General features: G+C 41.4%; 1 protein-coding gene across 1 annotated transcript in view; it reads right to left on the bottom strand.

The window, feature by feature from the left end:
* The window catches only part of CYP27C1 (cytochrome P450 family 27 subfamily C member 1), a 174,264-nt gene that overhangs the window by 16,607 nt on the left and 143,410 nt on the right, over positions 1-14,247 (bottom strand). The window contains exon 8 of the mRNA XM_069224562.1: positions 4,355-4,558. Within this exon, the coding sequence (XP_069080663.1) occupies positions 4,355-4,558 (204 nt within the window). The remainder of the gene's footprint in view (positions 1-4,354; positions 4,559-14,247) is intronic.

Below are 14,247 nucleotides of genomic sequence, written 5' to 3'. Positions count from 1 at the left end.
GGATGAAAAACATTCTAGAGGGGTAATGCCTTTCAATTTTTAAGAATGTCTGCTCTTGTCTTCGACCTGTTTTTCTCCTCCGTATAAACCTATTTATTTAATTTAACAGTTCGTCGAGAGCTATGCTAAGAAAAATGTAGGCTTATTTTAGGCTTCCGAGGAGGAGTTGCACTACTAACAAGAGCTTAAACTTGGTACTCTTAGGGGTGTTTGAAGTATAGCTTTTATCATCATCTACTAGCCATAACCTTTGTAAAATCGGAGGAAAATATGCAAAGCCTCCTCTGTCTAGTCAGTCACTACCCGTTGCCAAAGACGAGAGAAAATACGTGGCACACACCCAGTTTTAGAGTTCTTATGATGTTTCTGCTCCAGAGAAAATTCCCTTTTAAGTATAAGCATGAGAAAATATGGAAGTCACATATTCAATAGTTTACCTACCTTGATGTGTTTACGATTATGGTAGCATAATAAAAATGAAGTGTAGCCAAATTTACAATCCTTTTAGTTTGTAGAAGCCAAACCCCAATATTTCACTGCACCCGAGTATTGCAAGCAAGATGAACAGAGCACAGACGTGTAGTTATCTATCTGGGCTTTTAACCATGCCCACCTCACACCCATCACACTCACTTGTTCGTGGGCTTGCCCTTCAAATAAACTTGTTGTCATTGGTAAATGCTTTAAGTTTGTCCCTCCTTGGGGCGGTTTGGTTACAGCCTTGGGCATCGCCCCTGTTACATGGTTAATTGCACTTTTGCTGATACGCTTGGCTGCAAGCAAACTTATTTTTCCTTTTGTGCGTCTCCTTTACACTCATGCTCATGGTGGCTGTCGGTTAATTTTACTTTTCATTTTCAATTTACGTGGCAAGAAAAGTCCAGTTAGGAGTTTACAATGCCTATAGCTGTAACATGAGCAAATGCGAGACCCATTGCATTGCAAATGCTTGTTTAAGGTTATGTGAACCTGTAAAATGTCTACGAGTTCTCTTTTTGCATGCTTCGCAGTGCACTGCATAATCTGTCTAGCTGTGTTCCCTTTGAAATAGCTGTGCAAGGTGGGTGGGAACAAACGAGTCGATTAACTTTTGTTTTGCATAAAGACTTAAGTTATCAATGTACTACAGGAATGCATTTTCACAGCTAGCAAATGCTTTATTCTTTTCGCTCTCCTTGAAGGATTGCAGAAGAAGGGTGTAAATTCAACAATCTGATTCAGAAGTAAAAGGTAATAAAACCTTTGGAAAGAACCGCTGATGTGTACGCAAGACTGCATTGTATTTGTGGACTTGGATGAAAGGTTCTTCTAGGAAGAGCACATTGATTTTATTACCTGCACGTAAAGAAGTGATTGCTACAAAAACTACACCTTTGTATGCTAAGGCCTGTTATAAGCAGAATTACTCAAGACTTGTGCCTTGTCTTGCTAAGACCGTGATCCCAAGTTAGCACGTGAGGATCATTAGATGGGATAACACTTCTTAACCTTTCAACGAAAGCTTTACGGATTGTGATTTTCGAACGTAAAATGAATCATATGTTTTGTATCTAGGTAGCTAGTGCCAACAAATGCACGCAGATGGAAGAGCAAGCAAGACCTGCTTCTTTAACACAAAAAGGAAGTTAAGTATATATCTGATGAATATAGAGTGAGTGAAGCTACATTAGTTTGTTTGCTGTAATTAACAAAGCATTCCATTCGTCTGCATGACCTGCCCATATTGTTGGGCGTTGTGCTTCCTTGGTACGAACTCTATATAAGAAAAAAACATATTCTGTGGTGGAATCTGCGGGCTGACTCCTTGTGGGTTTTGGCAAAGTGAGAATGGGTCATTTTCGAAACCACAACTAAAACTCCTGAACTAAACAACTTTTAATATTCCGAGCTCATAATAAGGAGCAGGAAAATGTAGACTGTGTACTGGCCAGGCACAGGGCATAGCTGCTTGCCAGTGCAACAAGGTTCCTCCTGCACTTATAAACTGTAAGACCTCCTGTCTCTTAGTGGGGTTCCTCCTGGTACTGTAGGACCTGCGCTAGTGACCTGCAACTTTCTTTTACTAGATCACTTTTACCGTGTGCCTAATTCCTGTTCCCACAAGATTCATCCTTTATCAGCCCCCTGAAAAACCTCCAGGACAAAGCTGTGATCCCGGGTACCATCCTACCACTCATCGTTCTCCATCTCACAATATCGATACTCTTGAACACATACTGTCTCCGTCAACATGCGGAGAAACAACATGATCTCTTACTGAACAATGAACTTGATGCATTGTTTTTCACGTGGCTAAAAGAGAATTCTGTACTGACTTCGCCGCAGTTATCCCTCAGAGCTACAACATTTTATGCAATGATATACAATAACACCCAGGTGGTGGCATAGCAGAGCGTTCTGTAAAATGGTTGTTAACATTTCCATTCTCCCACTGGATAATAATTTACCCATCGAGTTGCTCACATTTAATGGCGCCATTAGCCCCATTTTTAATATCAAAACTATTTTAATTTATACACCACATGAATATTCCAGACTACTGCACTCTCTTTCTACTTGAAGTAATTTCCACAATCTGCTTAGAATCATGCAATGTGCTACTCCTTGGCGACTTTAACATCTGGACATATGATCCTATGGCCCAAGGTGACATTCATTTTCTAGACTCCTGCACTACCCTTGTGATTAATCCCAGCATACTGACAATCATATGTTCAATGTAATTTTTATTCGTTGGTTCGTTTTATTTCGGTAAAAATAAATACCATAAAAGCACACCACAATTCACAGTTTCATAATTTTACAAAATAAAAAGCTTTGTATGAAAGTCTTCAGACGTAAAAAAATGAGCTACATAAAAAAAAATGTTGAACATAAGCATTATCCCTCTAAAAATTCATACCGTATTATGGGATCATGTAGAAGTGCAGGATTTTGCATAAGTATCAAAAGTCAAATACAAACCTAACCAGGCATAACACAAAATGGAAATAAAACATTTCTTTTTAAAAATATAAAAGTATCTAAACATAAAAAGTTCATTAGAGAATGAAAAGTGATAAGTGCATACATTAAAATTCACGGATGGATTCATCAGTAGCCACTCCCCACGTCTATTGACAGCCTCGAGTAGACACATGAGAGTCCCAAGATGAAAGACCTGGTAAGGGAATGTCCTATTCATGGACACATCGCATCATTTATAGGCTTTGCTGTAAGTCAAGACTAGAGAAATTGCACAGACTTGTCAAATCTGATAAAAGTACTGATCGCTGTTTTTCCTGAGTTGGCACACCTTTTGAGTTTTATTTCTCCTGCATGGGTTCTGAGTTTCCTATTTCTTTTAACCTTCCTCTCTAATCAGGGGTTGCTTTACTCAAGAGTTCTAACACACAAATGTTTTTTAAATCATTTTTTTTGTTCTCACGCATGTGGAACACTAGTCTCCAGACCCTTAAAGGGTTTTTCTTCCACATTCATCACCTAAAGGTGACAGTTTTTAATTTTCACTCAGTACTGTTTTTTAAAAATATTATTATTATCTAAAAATTATTATTGCCATGATAAATGCTCTATTCATAATCACATAAACAAATTTTCAATTATTATTGATTTTGCCCAGCCTTGAGGAAGTCCCGGAAAGGAGACGAAAAATGTGTTGGCTGACATTTTTCATTGCAAATAACATCATACAACGGACTTAGGAAGTAAAAGCTATCATGTTATAAGGATTTGGGACAATGAGTTTCCTGAAAATATAAAGCAAAGGATTTTGCTGTAACCATCTTTTTGGAGTAAAATAACATGACCAATACTTACTATACATGATTTTTTTCTCTTACGGAATTAGAATATATTTGTATTGGCTCTGGGCGACTATATTGGAAGTAGGAAGCTATTTGGTATTATTGTTTCATTTGGCATTACTTAGAGCTCCTTGAGTTAATCAGAGCCCGTTCTATTGTTCTGGCGCATTCACACAATGGCAACAAGTATGTAAATAGAGTTTGAGCACAGCTACAATATCTTTCTGACGTGTAGGGATGTGCGATACAGAACGTTTGCTGCCTTTCTTTATGTATTACGTAGTGTGGCTGTCTTTTCATTTCTCAATGTTTTAGTTTGCTTTCTTTGTCATTGTAAACGTCATCTTGAGTACACAAAAGAAGACCAAATGCATGATTTTTATTTTATAAAATGAATGAATTGTAGGGCTTAAGCCAGAGCACTGTTTGTCTCCATGTGGTATCAAGGGGAAAAATACATTTAAGCATGTTAGCAGCAGGGCCTCAACTGTTGCAAAATTTACAGAATAAAGCCCTTTGCTCCTGGACCATCTTCCTTGTAGACATACCTGTATCAGTGCAAGATGAATTTCCAGCTCTGCAATTCTCCTTCCTATACAACTGCGGAGACCGTAACCAAAAGGGATGGATCCAAAGTTGTCTACTCGGTCCATGTTGCCTTTCCGCAGCCAGCGTTCAGGTCTGAACTCTTCTGCTGCTGAGAAATACTCTTCCTCATAGGATGTAGAATAGTGGCACAGAGCCAGCTGGGTCTGAGGAAAGAGTAAGTGAAAGAAAATAGTAAAACATACAAAAATGACAGTGAATTGTTTGTGCTCAGAAAAGAGGGCATTACAGCTTTTATTGATTACCAATATGGGAAGATTTACAACTTTTGTAGTCTTTTATATTTCCACAAAATCCATGACTTCAACATGCTGCCCCTTCCTGCATCCCTTTATAATTGGTTTTCATCCAACAATCAAGGAACGCACACAGTCGGTAATGGTATGCATTTTGATTTAGATGTGCCTACTGTTCAATGCCATTTATCTCCAGACGTAAGCTCAAAAAAACAATCACCTGAACAAGTAGGGCGTCACTGGAAAATGCCCATCAACTGCATCACATTTGACCTTTTAAGAGGCTTTTGGACATTAATGCTGTTGACAAGCTGGAAAGGTACAGGGTAAAGAACAGATTTTAAATTTACTTGCCATTAGCCTGGCATGTTATCGCTATAATGGGTCCTCAGTACTACCAGTGTGTAAATAAAATAAAGTTAGGACAGGCAGTAGGAGGATAAAATGCAGAGCACATATTCGTTAAAATTGGAATGCATATTATGTTATGTTACGTGGCTTCAAATAGCAAATTCAAATTCGTACATAACAATCTAAACTCACCTTCCAATATAAAGTAACAAAGTACCATTTCAAGAAAGAGGTGACATGCACCGCAAGCTCTGGCATGAGGTTTTTAATTAAAGCTAGCAATGATGTGTCCAATATTTTATTGTTATGTCTATTACAGGTTTTGCTTTTGAAATGGTAAGAAACATGATAGAACCACACAAGTTTGTAACACATATTACACTGTTCATTCTTTGTCTACTAAGAAAACCCCAAATAAACACATTTTACAATGTTCATTATTTGTCTAAGGAAACACAATCTAACAATACACTCTACCAATCTCTTTCTATAACCTCCATGTTAATTTTATTTGTGTTAGAAAAGTGTAAATGTTGCTGAAGGCAGATTTTGGAGGTTTGTTACTTTTTTGCTGGTCGAAGAATCCATTGTAGACATTTTATTGGCAGAGATTTCCCTTTTTCCTGTGTTTCATGAAGATTGGGCGAAGTGCTTGCCTTTGTTTGCACTTGACACTGTTTACATTAAGGTTTTCAATTGGGTAGATTTAAATGTTTGTTGTTGACTAGCGTTGAATGCTTTTTATTTGTTTTATTCTTTTGTCCAATTCACAATATGATCATTTTTGGTGTTTTGACATCTTCTTATAGTAACATCCACTACCTCACTTTGGTCATTTCAGTTCTGATGGCAGACCAACACACGTGATTGTGGCCACTGTAGTCCTCATAACAGCAACATAGACACAACTAATAGACAAAGGAATATTAGAATGAATAGAATGCAACTTGGGAGCTTTGTGAAAGTCTTATATTGATAAAATGCAGAAGATGGGGAAAACAGCACTAAAGATGACACTCTGCATTAGTAGGTAATTGTTTGCACCATGGCCAGTTACAGGGGCATAACGAAACTTGAGGGGGCCCCTGCAAGATCCATGAAGGGGGCATCTCCTACTTCTAATGCTAGATGTAAGTAGCTCATATTGTGCTGCATGTACAATAAAAGCAAAATCACAAAAAAACAGAACATGAATAGTAAAACTGTACTGGACAAACTACTTATGCCTGACAGAGCAGCGTGAGAGCTGTGCTGCCATAAGCTGTTCTAAAATGGTTCACTGGAAGGGTCTGGTATGTAGAGCTACTGTTAGCAAATCTGCATTTTCTAAAACTACTTTATGGCAGCAAAGAGTGCACATTTGAGCGCTGTCACTACAATATTTTTTGTACTCCTCAAAATCAGAGCGAAAACGTTAATTAAATTGCAGTGTTTCATCATGCCTTAGTGATCTGAAAACCTAACGTGATTAGGTACTGAATGGAAACTAAGAAATTCAACAGTTGCTATTGAAAACGTATCAGCTATACATATACACTAGTTGGATCTCTCCTTCCAAGCCACACTTCATTAACCTCTTGGGGTTCTGAAACATTCTGCAAGCTGCATACAGCACCTAGAAGTCACCAACTATTGGAATAGAAGTTGTGCATCAACATTACATGACTGACTATTTTCTCCTGCCCCTGTGCTCTTTTGGCAACTATATTAATCCCTTACCTTAAATGTATCCTAAGTTATCATTCTTACATCCATGACCCAGCTCACTTCTTCCTCTTCTGCATAGTCATGATGGTTCTGAACAACTGGTGTTATTATCCACCTCAATGGTATGTCTTATCAACCGTGGAAGGTCAGAAGGACCAAATCGGCACTATAGAGATTCATTATCATGTCTTCCAAGTTACAACAGAATTCTCCTGCAGGCCCTCAAGCCATTGTGGTGAAGGGGCTATGGTTCTCGACAGCATGAGAGTGGTGCAAATACAGCCCTCATCTGGAGCCATGGTCTTCAAAACGAGCACCTGTGAATTATGGCTTTATTCTCTGTGATCCTCTAGAAGTGAACTCATGCTCCCGACCCCCTCTGACAAGAAAACGACAAACAACAGCACACCAATATATTGGTATTTCAGCAATGTTTTTTTCTTGACATTCTTGAAAAGTGTGAAGTATACACTACTATAAACTGTGCCCTTTCAAACTCCTTTGCTCTTAAGCTCAACTGCATTGCCCCTTTTGTACAGTGCTCTGTAGCCAGTTCGGTGCTCTGTAAACCACGTACATGCTATGGCACTCAAAAAACCTGAAAAAGGACATAAAGTGTTTAAATATGTGCAAGCAAAGTACCTTCCAATTAGCAATTTATACTATTGCCACAGTGTTTATGTGAATTTGATAGAATGAATTTATGTCTGGCAGGACGTTTGTCGTTTGTATAAACTAAAAATTAATAAACACAGGATTAGCATTAACCTTAAACTGTATGGTTAGTTTCCTTGAAGTGAAAATGTAAGGGTTCTGTGCAGTACTTTAGCTTGCATACGTTCAAAACTGTAAATGCAGACAGAACTTAGCAACGTTACCTTCAAGCCCCACTCGGGACAAATAGCTAATCTCTGCTTGAATTTGGTATTCACGCACTTTACAGTGATATGCAACATTCTTTACTCTTAAAATAGGCACTGCTAACTAATTTCTAATTTACAGGGAGTGCAGAATTATTAGGCAAATGAGTATTTTGACCACATCATCCTCTTTATGCATGTTGTCTTACTCCAAGCTGTATAGGCTCGAAAGCCTACTACCAATTAAGCATATTAGGTGATGTGCATCTCTGTAATGAGAAGGGGTGTGGTCTAATGACATCAACACCCTATATCAGGTGTGCATAATTATTAGGCAACTTCCTTTCCTTTGGCAAAATGGGTCAAAAGAAGGACTTGACAGGCTCAGAAAAGTCAAAAATAGTGAGATATCTTGCAGAGGGATGCAGCACTCTTAAAATTGCAAAGCTTCTGAAGCGTGATCATCGAACAATCAAGCGTGTCATTCAAAATAGTCAACAGGGTCGCAAGAAGCGTGTGGAAAAACCAAGGCGCAAAATAACTGCCCATGAACTGAGAAAAGTCAAGCGTGCAGCTGCCACGATGCCACTTGCCACCAGTTTGGCCATATTTCAGAGCTGCAACATCACTGGAGTGCCCAAAAGCACAAGGTGTGCAATACTCAGAGACATGGCCAAGGTAAGAAAGGCTGAAAGACGACCACCACTGAACAAGACACAAGCTGAAACGTCAAGACTGGGCCAATAAATATCTCAAGACTGATTTTTCTAAGGTTTTATGGACTGATGAAATGAGAGTGAGTCTTGATGGGCCAGATGGATGGGCCCGTGGCTGGATTGGTAAAGGGCAGAGAGCTCCAGTCCGACTCAGACGCCAGCAAGGTGGAGGTGGAGTACTGGTTTGGGCTGGTATCATCAAAGATGAGCTTGTGGGGCCTTTTCGGGTTGAGGATGGAGTCAAGCTCAACTCCCAGTCCTACTGCCAGTTCCTGGAAGACACCTTCTTCAAGCAGTGGTACAGGAAGAAGTCTGCATCCTTCAAGAAAAACATGATTTTCATGCAGGACAATGCTCCATCACACGCGTCCAAGTACTCCACAGCGTGGCTGGCAAGAAAGGGTGTAAAAGAAGGAAATCTAATGACATGGCCTCCTTGTTCACCTGATCTGAACCCCATTGAGAACCTGTGGTCCATCATCAAATGTGAGATTTACAAGGAGGGAAAACAGTACACCTCTCTGAACAGTGTCTGGGAGGCTGTGGTTGCTGCTGCACGCAATGTTGATGGTGAACAGATCAAAACACTGACAGAATCCATGGATGGCAGGCTTTTGAGTGTCCTTGCAAAGAAAGGTGGCTATATTGGTCACTGATTTGTTTTTGTTTTGTTTATGAATGTCAGAAATGTATATTTGTGAATGTTGAGATGTTATATTGGTTTCACTGGTAATAATAAATAATTGAAATGGGTATATATTTTTTTTTGTTAAGTTGCCTAATAATTATGCACAGTAATAGTCACCTGCACACACAGATATCCCCCTAATATAGCTAAAACTAAAAACAAACTAAAAACTACTTCCAAAAATATTCAGCTTTGATATTAATGAGTTTTTTGGGTTCATTGAGAACATGGTTGTTGTTCAATAATAAAATTAATCCTCAAAAATACAACTTGCCTAATAATTCTGCACTCCCTGTATACAGCAATTTCTAACCTAACTCATGCACTGCGAAACAGAGGCAGTCTTTCTGACTAACAGAGCCCAATCAGTTCCCTGGTGCAGCTTCAAAGCACACGCACTTGGGGTTCTGAAATGCTGCTCACTGAAGCCAGCTTTATACACTCAAAGCCCTTACATACCACTCCCGAATCAACAGTCGAAAAAGACCCGGCACAGGGCCGGCTTGTTGCACTTTGTTAATGAATGGCTCTTAGGATCATTCCACGCCTACACCTAAAGGCACTGTACCAGGCGTGATATGCAAAGCTACCTGGGAAGAATGAGAACTGGAAAAAAACAGACCTAATGTCTGAGGTGTTGATATGTTATATAGGGTGGTGCTTGTTTTAATGATTTTGGGTCTCTTTCGACTTCACATTTGCTGCATGGTGCATTCTCTCAAAAAAAATCTTTATTGTTTTTTTTACTTAAATGCCGGGCTGTATTCAGGGTGTTTCATGAACTATTCTTCTCTAACAACATCTAACTACTCTGGTAATGGACACTTGGTGTTGGCTCTTTTTACATAGTTTTAGTTGTCACTCCGCATCTATGGTGATTGGAGGTGATTTGATCAATTTTTTAATACTAATAGACAATATATTTTTGTAATTGTTGTATGTATACTTTATATCTTTATGTTGTTTATTATAATTCATTCAGCCTTGAAGAAGTCCAGTTTGGACGAAACACGTGTCGGCTGATGGTCTATGTTCATTGTATTTATTGCATCATTGTCATCTGTTGGCGGTTTTGTGCTCTTCATATTCATTATATCACTGTCCGTTATGTATTTTTCGCACTATATTTGTTGTTTGTTATAAATAAATTCGATATATATTTACAGTAATCTTTTGCTTTTATATAATATGATCTAAGAACCAACACCATTATAGTGAATGTTAGTTTATGATTTTGTAACCTATGGAAAGTTCTTAATATTGTATTTAAGACATAACGTGTATTTAAACTATTGATATACCTGATTTCTTAGTGTGCTCCACTAACCTTGTTCTTTTTGGTTCATGCTTCTGGTTTACTGTACAGCATTCCGGTAATACACATCATGGCAACGATGTGCTTTAGTGCATGAGCACCTGTAGTCGTTTGTATATGTAGTAGACTATTAGAATGTGCATTTATTCCAGTTTTTTTTGTTGCCAGTACAGTTTTTTAAGGTCTGAGGCCTGTCCACTGACTTGAGCCTCACATTGCTTCTTTTTGTGAGAAAACCAAACATACATTACCCTGTACTCTGCTCCTCTCCTCAGCAACAAATGTGTGCAATTTTCAGAATGTCAAAGGCCTGCCTGACTAGTCTAACTCTCCTTCAGCCTGACAATACATGACATCACTTTTGTCTTATGTGATATGTCATTGACTACATCTTCATTTGTTACAAATAAAACAGGGTGTTCCGTCTGCTGTTTCGGATGGCTTCCAGTAGAGAGATGTGAGAAGTCACATTGATAGCTTTACAAACTGTCTTTAATCGCAAGGTGTAGGAGGCTGGACTGACTTGTAGTGAGTACCAAGGGGTACTTGCACCTTGCACCAGGCCCAGTTATCCCTTATTAGTGTATAGGGTGTCTAGCAGCTTAGGCTGATAGATAATGGTAGCTTAGCAGAGCAGCTTAGGCTGAACTAGGAGACGTGTGAAGCTACTACAGTACCACTTAGTGTCATATGCACAATATCATAAGAAAACACAATACACAGTTATACTAAAAATAAAGGTACTTTATTTTTATGACAATATGCCAAAGTATCTTAGAGTGTACCCTCAGTGAGAGGATAGGAAATATACACAAGATATATATACACAATAGCAAAAATATGCAGTATAGTCTTAGAAAACAGTGCAAACAATGTATAGTTACAATAGGATGCAATGGGGAAACATAGGGATAGGGGCAACACAAACCATATACTCCAAAAGTGGAATGCGAACCACGAATGGACCCCAAACCTATGTGACCTTGTAGAGGGTCGCTGGGACTATTAGAAAATAGTGAGAGTTAGAAAAATAACCCTCCCCAAGACCCTGAAAAGTGAGTGCAAAGTGCACTAAAGTTCCCCTCAGGACAAAGAAGTCGTGTTAGAGGAATAATGCAGGAAAGACACAAACCAACAATGCAACAACTGTGGATTTCCAATCTAGGGTACCTGTTGAACAAGGGGACCAAGTCCAAAAGTCACAAGCAGCTCGGAGATGGGCAGATGCCCAAGAAATGCCAGCGGTTGGTGCAAAGAAGCTCTTACTAGGCTGAAGAACTGTGAATACTGCAGGAACGACAAGGGCTAGAGACTTCCCCTTTGGAGGATGGATCCCCCACGCCTTGGAGAGTCGTGCAGAAGTGTTTTCCCGCCGGATGGACGCCAACAAGCCTTGCTACACGCAAATCGTGCGTTTGGCGTTTTTGGACGCTGCTGGGGCCCAGGAGGGACCAGGAGGTCGCAAATTGGACCTGCAGAGAGAGGGGACGTCGAGCAAGACAAAGAGCCCTCACTGAAGCAGGTAGCACCCGGAGAAGTGCCAGAAACAGGCACTACGAGGATGCGTAAAACGGTGCTCGCCGAAGTTGCACAAAGGAGTCCCACGTCGCCGGAGACCAACTTAGAAAGTCGTGCAATGCAGGTTAGAGTGCCGTGGACCCAGGCTTGGCTGTGCACACAGGATTTCCGCCGGAAGTGCACAGGGGCCGGAGAAGCTTGCAAAGTCGCGGTTCCCAGCAATGCAGCCCAGCGAGGTGAGGCAAGGACTTACCTCCACCAAACTTGGGCTGAAGAGTCACTGGACTGTGGGGGTCACTTGGACGGTGTCGCTGGATTCGAGGGACCTCGCTCGTCGTGCTGAGAGGAGACCCAAGGGACCGGAGATGCAGCTTTTTGGTGCCTGCGGTTGCAGGGGGAAGATTCCGTCGACCCACGGGAGATTTCTTCGGAGCTTCTGGTGCAGAGAGGAGGCAGACTACCCCCACAGCATGCACAAGCAGGAAAACAGTCGAGAAGGCGGCAGGATCAGCGTTACAGAGTTGCAGTAGTCGTCTTTGCTACTATGTTGCAGGTTTGCAGGCTTCCAGCGCGGTCAGCGGTCGATTCCTTATCAGAAGGTGAAGAGGGAGATGCAGAGGAACTCGGCTGAGCTCATGCATTCGTTATCTGAAGTTTCCCCAGAGACAGAGACCCTAAATAGCCAGAAAAGAGGGTTTGGCTACCTAGGAGAGAGGAAAGGCTACTAACACCTGAAGGAGCCTATCACAAGGAGTCTCTGACGTCACCTGGTGGCACTGGCCACTCAGAGCAGTCCAGTGTGCCAGCAGCACCTCTGTTTCCAAGATGGCAGAGGTCTGGAGCACACTGGAGGAGCTCTGGACACCTCCCAGGGGAGGTGCAGGTCAGGGGAGTGGTCACTCCCCTTTCCTTTGTCCAGTTTCGCGCCAGAGCAGGGGCTAAGGGGTCCCTGAACCGGTGTAGACTGGCTTATGCAGAATTGGGCACATCTGTGCCCAACAAAGCATTTCCAGAGGCTGGGGGAGGCTACTCCTCCCCTGCCTTCACACCATTTTCCAAAGGGAGAGGGTGTCACACCCTCTCTCAGAGGAAGTTCTTTGTTCTGCCATCCTGGGCCAGGCCTGGCTGGACCCCAGGAGGGCAGCTGCCTGTCTGAGGGGTTGGCAGCAGCAGCAGCTGCAGTGAAACCCCAGGAAGGGCAGTCTGGCAGTACCAGGGTCTGTGCTACCGACCACTGGGATCATGGAATTGTACCAACAATGCCAGGATGGCATAGAGGGGGCAATTCCATGATCATAGACATGTTACATGGCCATATTCGGAGTTACCATGGTGAAGCTACATATAGGTAGTGACCTATATGTAGTGCACGCGTGTAATGGTGTCCCCGCACTCACAAAGTTCAGTGAATTGGCTCTGAACAATGTGGGGGCACCTTGGCTAGTGCCAGGGTGCCCTCACACTAAGTAACTTTGCACCTAACCTTTACCAGGTAAAGGTTAGACATATAGGTGACTTATAAGTTACTTAAGTGCAGTGTAAAATGGCTGTGAAATAACGTGGACGTTATTTCACTCAGGCTGCAGTGGCAGGCCTGTGTAAGAATTGTCAGAGCTCCCTATGGGTGGCAAAAGAAATGCTGCAGCCCATAGGGATCTCCTGGAACCCCAATACCCTGGGTACCTCAGTACCATATACTAGGGAATTATAAGGGTGTTCCAGTAAGCCAATGTAAATTGGTAAAAATGGTCACTAGCCTGTCAGTGACAATTTGGAAGTAATGAGAGAGCATAACCACTGAGGTTCTGGTTAGCAGAGCCTCAGTGAGACAGTTAGGCACCACACAGGGAACATATACATGCACACCTATGAGCACTGGGGCCCTGTGTGACAGGGTCCCAGTGACACATACATATAGGCCACAAACCTATGAGCACTGGGGTCCTGACCAGCAGGATCCCAGTGACACATAACAACCATACTGAAAACATAGTGTTTTCACTATGAGCACTGAGGCCTGGCTATCAGGATCCCAGTGAGACAGTGAAAACAGTGACAAACATCCTGACATACACTCACAAACAGGCCAAAAGTGGGGGTAACAAGGCTAGAAAGAGGCTACCTTCTCACACAACCCCCCCCCAAACGAAGGACAATAAGGCTAACCTTGGCCAGTTGAGACTTTATTGTCTAAGTGGTGATAAGTAGAGAGTAGCTCTGCAATAGACTGGTTACTCCCTTTATCATCCACTATATGGTTACTTCCCTGTGGGGATGTAAACCACCCTGTTTGAAGTTTTTTAGCTAACCAACAATGTGAAGATGTATTTTCAGAGTTTCTATCAGTAAGTTTTAGTTTAGAGCAGTGGGAATTATCCACTGAACCTATTTGTAATGATGGAAATGCCAGACAGGGATGCTGTCTCAGTAAAGCCATAGCTGGA

The sequence above is a fragment of the Pleurodeles waltl genome, chromosome 3_1 (assembly GCF_031143425.1).
Source record: "Pleurodeles waltl isolate 20211129_DDA chromosome 3_1, aPleWal1.hap1.20221129, whole genome shotgun sequence".
In the NCBI taxonomy this organism is placed as follows: domain Eukaryota; kingdom Metazoa; phylum Chordata; class Amphibia; order Caudata; family Salamandridae; genus Pleurodeles; species Pleurodeles waltl.
The sequence above is the reverse complement of the archived record's forward strand: the minus strand, read 5'-3'. Positions and strand labels throughout refer to the sequence as shown.